Source organism: Mandrillus leucophaeus, unplaced genomic scaffold (genome assembly GCF_000951045.1).
Source record: "Mandrillus leucophaeus isolate KB7577 unplaced genomic scaffold, Mleu.le_1.0 Scaffold199, whole genome shotgun sequence".
Classification (NCBI taxonomy): Eukaryota; Metazoa; Chordata; class Mammalia; order Primates; family Cercopithecidae; genus Mandrillus; species Mandrillus leucophaeus.
In genome coordinates, this window is record NW_012102020.1 from 128,656 (window position 1) to 139,138 (window position 10,483).

Consider the following 10,483-nt stretch of genomic DNA (forward strand, 5'->3'; position numbering starts at 1 on the left):
AGCCACCACGCCTGGCCTTATTTTATGCTTTTTTTTTTTTTTTTTTTTTAAGACAGAGTCTTGCTTTGTCACCAGGTTGGAGTGCAGTGGCACCATCCCCGCTCACCACAACCTCCGTTTCCCGGGTTCAAGCAATCCTCATGCCTCAGCCTCCAGAGTAGCTAGGATAACAGACACACGCCACTACCGCTGGGCTAATTTTTGTAGACAGGGTTTCACCATGTTGGCCAGGCTGATCTCGAACTCCTGACGTCTCGTGATCCACCCGCCTCGGCCTCCCAAAGTGCTGGGATTATAGGCGTGAGCCACTGCGCCCGGCCTATTTTATGCTTTTTGATAGCAAACCATTACTGTGGCTGTTCCCTATGTTAGGGTATCTAAGATTCCAAATTAATTCACATAATGAAGTGATGCCTTACCACGTATTACACTCTTAAGGTTTCTTGGTTCATTTAACACAGAAATTCTGATCAGGTTTTTATTACTCCAACCAAGTATGTGCTCAAATCAGAACTGTTTCCCTGGGTCTGACAGAGAAACATTGGTAAGAAAATTATTCTGAACTTGATTTAGAAGGGGAAACTTCCCCAACTACTCCGGAGGCTGAGGCAGGAGAATCGTTTGACCCCAGGAGGCAGAGGGGTCGTGCCACTGCACTCCAGCCTGGGAGACAGAGTGAGACTTTGTCTCAAAAAAAAAAAAAAAAAAAAGGAAAACTTCATGTTTACTGCCCACCCACACATTTCTAGAAACCTTCCTACTTTGGAGCTTTGTAATAAATTCAAAATGATGGCAAAACACCATTAAAAGGTTTAAAATATTTATCACTAAAAATACTAGAATGTTCTCTGAAAACCTATTAAAACATTTAAATATTCTTTTATGCTATTCTGATCAAAAGAAAGAATAAGTTTAGGAAAGGTTAAAAATGCAAATTTTTTTAAAAAGTTTATTTCTAGCCCTGAAAGAACAAAATTATTGAACAAAGTCGTAAAATACAGCAGTTAATGTCAATGTATAACAATTAAATAATTGAACTGGATTAAATTAAAAATAAAAGGCATTATAAAATTTGAAGACAACAGAAAAGACAAACTACTTTTACTTAATTCCACTTCTATCAAAACAAGGGAAAAAAAGCCAATGCGTTCCCACGTTGAATTCCAAACATAACTGTTTCTCTTAATAAAGAACAGAAGTGTGCTTGACAGAATTACCACCCATTCCTTTCTGCCTCTCTCGGCAGCACTCCAGAGGAGTGAATGGGAGAGACTTCCATTCCTTCAAAGGCGGCCAGTGCCTGCTTCTTTCTAACTCCAACCTCACCCACCACAGCATCTTTGCCAGAGTGTTCAATCAATGTGTTGGGGGAGAAAAAAGAAGGCGTGTATGTATTTTTTCTTATATACACAACACTATCAAAAAACTGATTTTACCAGTTTCAATACCTACTGGGGGAGTGGAGACAGGAAGATAATCTGCTTTTTGTATTACAATGAAGTTCTACTATAAAAAAAACCCAAATGAGTATTAATCTGGATTTTAACTACAATCTGTAATATTTTGACACTGCCATTTTACTAGATGTGGATCTCAGTATATTTTAAAAGATTTAGACTCAAAAATTGATGCAAATTCTTTAAGCATTTTTTTTTTTTTTTTTTTTTAATTTTAGCTACTACCTGATCAGATCTAAAATTATTCTGGCCAGAATACAGTATATACAAACATGTATTTAAGTGAGCCCTATAAAGAAATACTCATAGGTAGTTTAAAATTGCTTGTTAAAGGCACAGGCTCATTTACAATTGGTGGTTACTAGACTGTAAGCAGCTTAACATTTATATGTTAAAGGGAAGAGAATTAATACTATGTGCCAGGCACTCAACACATGAAGACAGAGTTGTATTAGCCTTGGTGTCTTATGCTGCACAATTACTCGTTTACTATTCTAGGTAGGATAAAATGTTCCATGTTTCATAGTTTCCCAGTTTTAACTGTCCCTAAAAGCAGCAGAAGAAAAAAGAAAAAGAGAAGATAACTTTAAGTCTAAAATAAAATAAATAAGTACTATAATAATACTGTCCTAATAACACAAGAGGACTATTAAGGTAACTTTTAGATTTAAATGAGAATTTTCATTCTAAAGTGATGACAAAAAGGGGGGATATAAAAGGCAATTATTTAAAAAACATGAGGCCAGGCGCAGTGGCTCACGCCTGTAATTGCAGCACTTTGGGAGGTCAAGGTGGGCAGACTGCCTGAGCTGAGGAGTTGGAGATCAGCCTGGGCAACATGGTGAGACTCTGTCTCTACTAAAAATACAAAAAATTAGCTGGGTGTGGTGGGCACCTGTGGTCTCAGCTACTCAGGAGGCTGAGGCACGAGAATTGCTTGAACCCAGGAAGCGGAGGTTGCAGTGAGCTGAGATCACACCACTGCACTCCAGCCTGGGTGACAGAGTGAGACTGTATCAAAAAATAAAAATAAAAATAAAAAATAAAAATCATGAATCTTGATTCAGATATAATTTTTCTTTCAACAAGTTCTGAATGTTTTAATTTAAAATTAATCACAATTCTGTATTGCTTTTAAGATTTTGTTTAAAAATGACACATTTCAAAATTAACCAAAGTATATTTCTGTTAGAGGTTAGTTTATCCACGTAACTTAAGAATAAACCACAGTGTAGCTCCCTTAACCAAAGAGCCAGGTTTTAATGACTGAAGTCAGTTGCCAGCAATGGACGTGCAGGTAACTATCGAAGAAGTTGTAACTACAAATCCCAAACTGCTTCTATCAATGGAAAAGCCCTTTGTTGAGTCACGAGCCTGAAACGAGGCATTGGCACCCAGTCAGTGAGGATGGTCTTTGACTTAGGAGGGAAGTGCCTCTGAGGGCACGAGGGTCACAGTCTTCTCATCTAGGTGGTTTTCTATTTCATTGGTAGCATCTTCTTTATCACAATCCATCCAGCTGTTGACACAGAAAGTTAAAATGTGGAACTCAGGTGGCACTGCAGCTTTCTGCCAGAAGTAAACCAGTTTCTGTAATTCAGTAATAGCTGTAGAAGGCCAATATATTCCAGAGAAAAATGAAATCAAGAATTATATTGAAAACAGAGACCATTAAGTGCTCTAAATATGTTTCATTAATTATTTTTACTCATTTTTCTGAAAACCTTCTTGCCTAATCAATGAAAAAGTCACTTCTCTCCTTATAATTGTATCTTAACATAGATATAGCGGGAATAAAATAATGGAAATAAAACCCTTCTAGTTTCCCCAATGTATACTGCAACAGCAAAATGATTTTTTATTCATGATTTATACTGCAGGATGGTAAGCAGGGGGGAAGTTCATGGGGGAAGGGGATGGTGGGAACAAAATGCCAGAACCAAACCACAGATACTTTAACAACACCTACTCCAAAAGCAAAACTACGAATAAAGGAGAAGGAGAGGAGAGGAAAGCAGAGAAGAGAGGAGAAAGGGAGGGGAGGGGAGAAAGGAGGGCACTCAAATAATTAATGCTACAGGTCTCAGACCTTTTAGAATCTTTAAAAGAAACAAATTATTGCTATCAACACGCACATTTCATTTTCCTTTCTCGTTTTTTATAATAGTCTCTACTTATTTGGAAAAAAAAAAAAGTAACTCAACATCTCAAATGATCTATAAATTCACAAGAAATACTCTGTCACTCACGTTCTCACAGACAATGCCACACTGATGATGACCCCGGGCAGTGCGCCCACGGCCGATTTGCTATCAGCTGCTTCTCTGTAACACAAACATTCTCCTTCATGAGTATCATCTCTTCTCACTGTATCAGAGCTCACCAAGGTCCACATCTCTCACTCTGCCTCTGCTAGTCCCAAATATTTTTCTCCTTTAAGTGGAAAAAACCTAATTTTAAGTTCCGAAAATTCACTGGTTATTATGTTATTTGCCATGGGAGGGAGTATCTGTGAGGTGAGAGAGGATTAAGGAAAAACAAAAAGAACAAACCTAAATCTAAAATTGCAACATATACAGAAATTTATTTCCAAATTGAGGGGGAAAGGAGAGAAGAGGAAGGTCGTGGCGCTAACCAAAGTCATAAAGTCCCGGTTGGAACAAGGAACAAATCACTTTGGTTCCTGGACCAAACCTGAAGGGGAAACAGGCAGAAGGGAAGACAAAATGGGAAGAAGTCTACAGTCAATGGGAATCTTTTTCTATCTCAATGATTTAGTTATAAATAGAGATTATTAGTCTTCTCTCTATACATGTAACAAATGCCAAACTTACTACCACGGAATTTCTAAAACTGACTTTTTCACATTTGTTAAAAAAGGTAAAAATCACACACTCTTCTTCCCTTCCTTCAGGTCAAGTTCTGAACTAAAATATTACATGTAACAACAGCTGGTCCTAACTTTTATACAAAGTGAAACTATATAGAGCTCCTTTGCCAACAGAAGGAGCTACATAATTTCTATTACACTTGCCTAGGCACGAGAAACTCAAAAGCAACTCAAAAGGAGCAAGTCCAGGGAAAGGAAAGCTATGAAGGAGAGAAAGACTAGCAGATAAACAAATACTCTGAAAAACTCCAATCTGCCATTCAAGTATTGGAAATACCCCAAAGGGGACAATGAATGGGATCTATTACAACAAAGTCAGCAAAGTAAAATGCAAATCTCACACATGATAAATGGCCCTGATAGGCTGTTTGCTGAAAGACCTAAGGCTAGTGATTCAGTCCACAATTCCTTTTGGACCCTAAAGAAGGGGTTCATATAAAAGTCATACTTTTCTTTTTGCACTTTTCTCTTGGTTGTCTTCAGAGAATAGTCACTTGCTTCTTTCATTCAGGTTATGCAGACCATTTCTTTAAACCCCAAAAAGAGTAATAATTTTCATATACTAAAAGGCTTCTTGTAGAAAATGGAAAAAAGAATATGAGGCCACAGCAGTGATGTTAACGGTTACTCTTCATCGCTTCTTTAGCTGCCATGATCAGTGGTGTCAAGCTAGATAATGGTTTGGCCAGTTTCAAGAAAGGATGCTGCCAGAAAGAAGGGGAAAAATAAATGTGTAAGTGCTATTCATCAGGTTAGAAACAAAATAATTTTGTTCAATTAAGCCCCAAAGACTACTTGTCAATCATAATTTATTTAATAAACTAAACACATATTAACACCTTCATAAGACTAACATAATCAATGCATTACTTTCAGAGTTGAATGAAAGCAGAATCATTTCAGTTTGACAAATATACACAAATATACGCAAGCCAGCAATAAACAGGTCTGAGGACTGTAAACAGGTCCGAGGACCGACACTACGCGCAGACTGTAAACAGGTCCGAGGACTGACACTACGCGCAGACTGTAAACAGGTCCGAGGACCGACACTACGCGCATACTGTAAACAGGTCCGAGGACCGACACTAGGCGCAGACTGTAAACAGGTCCGAGGACCGACACTACTCGCAGACTGTAAACAGGTCTGAGGATTGATACTATGCACAAACTGCACACTGTGGTATTGTCAGAATTTTAATCCCAGCAGATGAACCCTCACTTTTTTAAAAAAATACTTTAAGTTCTAGGGTACATGTGCACAACGTGCAGGTTTGTTACATATGTATACATGTGCCATGTTGGTGTACTGCACCCATTAACTCATCATTTACATTAGGTATTTCTCCTAATGCTATTCCTCCCCCCTCCCCTCCCCGCACCATGACAGGCCCCCGTGTGTGATGTTCCCCACCCTGTGTCCAACTCATTGCTCAACTCCCACTTATGAGACCATGCGGTGTTTGGTTTTCTGTTCCTGTGTTAGTTTGCTCAGAATGATAGGATGAAACCCTAAATTGCAGCAGCTGCCATACCGCTAGTGATCAATGAATAGTGAAATCTAATTATTAGCCCTAGGAAAATTTTCTGTTGGTTACCAAAAGAGTCAACTATTCCCCCAAATGAAATAATTTTTAAATTTACCTGTAATAATTCTTTGGCTGAACCCCTTTTTTCCACATCCATTTCCAAACATCGATTTAAGAAATCTCGAAATATTGGGGAAAGTTTCTCTGGATTCTGAAGTTCTGGGGTTCCATTAGTTGCTATTAGGTACAAGGCCTAAAAATAGAAGAACATCTTTGATCCACTTAAGATAGCTCAGCACGGCCAGTCACGGTAGCTCACGCCTGTAATCCCAGCACTTTGGGAGGCTGAGGCAGGTGGATCACAAGGTCAGGAGATCGAGACCACCCTGGCTAATACGGTGAAACCCCGTCTCTACTAAAAATACAAAAAAATTAGCCGGGCGTGATGGCGGGCGCCTGTAGTCCCAGCTACTCAGGAGGCTGAGGCAGGAGAATGGCGGGAACCCGGGAGGCGGAGGTTGCAGTGAGCTGAGATGGCGCCACTACACTCCAGCCTGGGCAACAGAGAGAGACTCTGTCTCAAAAAAAGAAAAGGACAGAGCCGTGAATAAAGTCTATGAATTTTTCTTCTTTAAAGAAAATCATCATAAAATACTAAACTAGGATTATTATCTCATTTAAATTTAGATTTGATACTTTCCTCTTATTTTTAGATGTTACATTTCTCTAAGTTATTCTTCCAAAATCAGATTCACATTTGGTTTTTCTTTAGTTATAAATGTGATGCATACTGCTTTTGTTTTGTTTTGTTTTTTTGTTGAGACAGAGTCTCACTCTGTCACCAAGGCTGGAGTACAGTGGTGCAATCTTGGCTCACTGCAACCTCTGCCTCCCGGGTTCAAGTGATTCTCCTGCCTCAGCCTCCAGAGTAGCTGGGATTACAGATGCCACTATGACCAGCTAATCTTTGTATTTTTAGTAGAGATGGGGTTTCACCATATTGGTCAGGCTGGTCTTGAACTCTTGACTTCTAGTGATCCATCTGCCTCGGCCTCCCAAAGTGCTAGGATTACAGGCGTGAGCCACTGTGCCCAGTCCATATTGCTTTAAAAAATAAAACAATGTTAATAATTAAAAATAACCACAATCTCACCATTGATCATCCTGCTTAGTTTTCTCAAATTTTTTTCAAGTCATACGTATCATTTTAAAAAATGAGATTTGTGAAGACTTAAAAAAAAAATTAGGCTGGGCATGGTGGCCCATGCCTGTAATCCTAGCACTCTAAGATGCTGAGACAAGTGGATTGCCTGAGCTCAGGAGCTTGAGACCAGGCTGGGCAACATGACAAAACCCCATTGCTACTAAAAATTCAAAAAAAAAAAAAAAAAAAATTAGCTGGGTGTGGTGGCACACACCTGTAGTTCCAGTTACTTGGGAGGCTGAGGCAGAACGCTTGAATGTGGGAGGTGGAGGTTGCAGTGAGTGGAGATTGCACCCTGAACTCCAGCCTGGGCAACAGAGCAAAACTCTGTCTCAAAAATAAAAACCAAAAAACAAATTATCCCAGGTCATCATTACTAGTAACTACCTAGATCTATAAAACTACTGTAATGGCTTAAGTAAACACTGCCTTATATGAATGTTTCCTAATTTAATCGACTCCCTTTAGAAAATCCTTATGTAGTTCTAATTATTTCCTCTACAGTTCTATACATTTAATTAATTAATTTATTTTTGAGACAGAGTCTGGCTCTGTGGCCCAGACTGGAATGCAATGGTGCGATCTCAGCTCAATGCAACCTTCACCTTCTCCTGCCTCAGTCTTCCCAGTAGTTAATTTTTTTGTATTTTCAGTAGAGACAGCATTTCACTATGTTGGACAGGCTGGTCTTAAACTCCCGACCTTGTGATCCACCTGCCTCGGCCTCGCAAAATGCTGGGATTACAGGTGTCAGCCACTGCATCCAGCCTATTTTTCTTTTGAGACACAGTCTCGCTCTGTTGCCCAGGCTGGAGTGCAGTGGCATGATCTCAGCACATGGCAACCTCTGCCTCCTGGGTTCCAGCAATTCTCGCATCTCAGCCTCCTGAGTAGCTGGAGGTACAGGCAGGCACCACTATGACCGACTAATTTTTGTATTTTTAGTAGAGACGGGGTTTCACCACGTTGGCCAGGTTGGTCTCAAACTCCTGACCTCAAGGGATCTGCCCACCTTGGCCTCCCAAGTGCTGAGATTACAGGTGTGAGCCACTGCACCTGGTCCTGAATTATTATTTTTAATTGACTATTTTTTTTTTTTTAGAAGTTTTAGGTTTACAGGAAATTGAGCAGAGAGTACAGAGTTCCCACACGCAGCCTCCCTCATGTGGAGTGTTACTATTATCTGCATTATTACACTATGGGACACTTGTTACTAATGAACCAATACTGATACATTTCTATTAAAGTAAAGCCCTCAGTTTACATTAGGGTTCACTCTGTATTACATTATATAGTCCTATGGTTTCTTTGTTTTGTTTTTAGTTTTTTTATGCAGTCTCGATATGTTGCCCAGACTGGCCTTGAAGTCCTGGGCTCAAGAGATGCTCCTGCTTCAGCCTTTCAAGTAGCGGGGACTACGGGTGTGTACCACCGTGCCTAGTTGTTCCATGGGTTTTGAAAATGAACACTGTCCAGTGTCCACCATTATAATATCATACAAAGTAATTTCAGTGCCCAAAAAACTCCCCGTGCTTCATCTACTCCTCCTCTCTACCCTCCTGCCCTGCCAAACCCCATAGCCACTGATCGTTTTCATTTTTACTCTCTCTAGTTGAAACAATACGTAGCCTTTTTAGACTGGGTTCTTTCACTAAGCAATATGCATTTAAAGTTCTTACAACTGAAATGCAGCTGTAAGACTGTTTTAATGAGCTTGTGCGGTAATTCTTTTATCTGTGCCAGTTCTGTGTCTGTTTCAGTTGACTGGATGTTTTTCTCATTACAGTCTGCATTTGCCTGCTCCTTTGCCTATCTGGTGAACTTTGACTGGATGTCTGGGTGCTTGCTGGGTCCTGGTTACTTCTGTATTCCTACAAATATGCTTTTCCCCCCCCTTTAGGCAGATAAAATCTTGTTTTATTTGAATGACTGGATCTATGTAATCACCAAGATCCACTATGTATAGACAAGAGAGGGAGACCTTTATTCTTAGTTTCTTCCTCCTGGGACAGTCTTAATGATTTTCTCCTTCTTGGACCAGTGCTTTCCTGGTCTGAGACCCACGTGCCCTGGCCTGGTCAACCAGAAGCTTCTTGAGGCCTTGTCTATATTCAGCATGGAATCAGTTCCCAAAGAACCTGCTTGTTTTTGAACATGTCCCCCCTTCACTTCATGTACATGTGAAGGCCAATCTTCGTGGATTCACAGTGTCTTCTGAGCAGCTGGGACGGAATTCTCGTCTTCCTCATCCATGTTGCCTTTTTGGTAATTTGTGCATTAGCAGTTATGCCCATATGCCTGTGGGCCAAGGTGGTTTGTTTTTGAGACAGAATCTCTCTGTCGCCCAGTTTCAAGCAATTCTCCCGCCTCAGCCTCCCGAGTAGCTGGGAATACAGGTGCCCGCCACCACGCCTGGCTCATTTTTGAATTTTTAGTAGAGACGAGGTTTCACCATGTTAGGCTGGTCACGAACTCCTGACCTCAAGTGATCCACCCACCTCAGCCTCCCAAAGTGCTGAGATTACAGGCGTGAGCCACCGCGCCCGGCCAAGGGTTTTTTTTTTTTTTTTTTTTTTTTGCGGGGGGCGGGGGATCCAGCCTGGGAATGGATAGTCACAGGCGTGCAGAAGATCAGCCTATCTTTGGAAAGCTTCTGGATCTGCTGATAGGAGCTGGCGCTGGTGATTTCACCAGTCTCACTGGGGTTCAAATATACCTTTTTGTCACAGTGAAGGCCACTGGAGGCGAGCCTCTTCTGAAGCCTAAGCGCACTCCTGGCTGTGGGCACAGTCCTGTAATATTCTTCAGCTTTATACAGGAAAGCAGTTAAGTTACTTGGGAACAGATCCCATTGGTCTTCTCTCTCCCATGTAGACTCCTCTTTCAAAATACATCCAGAATCCCACCACTTTTTACCACCTCCGCTGATACTGTCCTGGTCGAGGCTATCATCACTGCTTGCCTGAATTATTACATCAGCCTCCTAACTGGTCTTCTGCTCTGCCTTTGCCTTCCTCAAGAATCTCTCAACAAAGTAGCCAGGGCAATCCTATTAAAACCTAAGGAGACCAACTTACTCCTCTGCTCAAATCTCTCTAACAGTTTCCCCATCTGGCCTCCAGTAAAAGCCAGAATCCTTCCAAAGGTCTCACAAGGCACTACAGCCTGGCCTGGTTTCTTTGCAGATGGACCGCACCTCTTGCTGTTTGTTCAGCGGAGGCCAGCTATGCTGAGGTCCGTCATCACCTCTTGATACACCAGGCACGCTCCTGCTTTAGGGCTTTTGCACGTGCTGTGCCTTCTGTTTACCCATATGCCTGTGGGCCAAGGTGGTTTGTTTTTGAGACAGAATCTCTCTGTCGCCCAGTTTCAAGCAATTCTCCCGCCTCAGCCTCCCGAGTAG

The 10,483-nt window shown here is 41.1% G+C and overlaps 1 protein-coding gene across 1 annotated transcript in view; it reads right to left on the reverse strand.

Moving 5' to 3' along the window:
* Positions 1 to 935: 935 nt before the first annotated feature.
* PAK2 (p21 protein (Cdc42/Rac)-activated kinase 2) overlaps positions 936 to 10,483 on the reverse strand; it is a 49,949-nt gene continuing 40,401 nt past the window's right edge. Inside the window, 2 exon segments of the mRNA XM_011978694.1 lie at positions 936 to 5,051; positions 5,992 to 6,129. Of these exon segments, the coding sequence (XP_011834084.1) occupies positions 4,965 to 5,051; positions 5,992 to 6,129 (225 nt within the window). The 3' untranslated portion in view covers positions 936 to 4,964.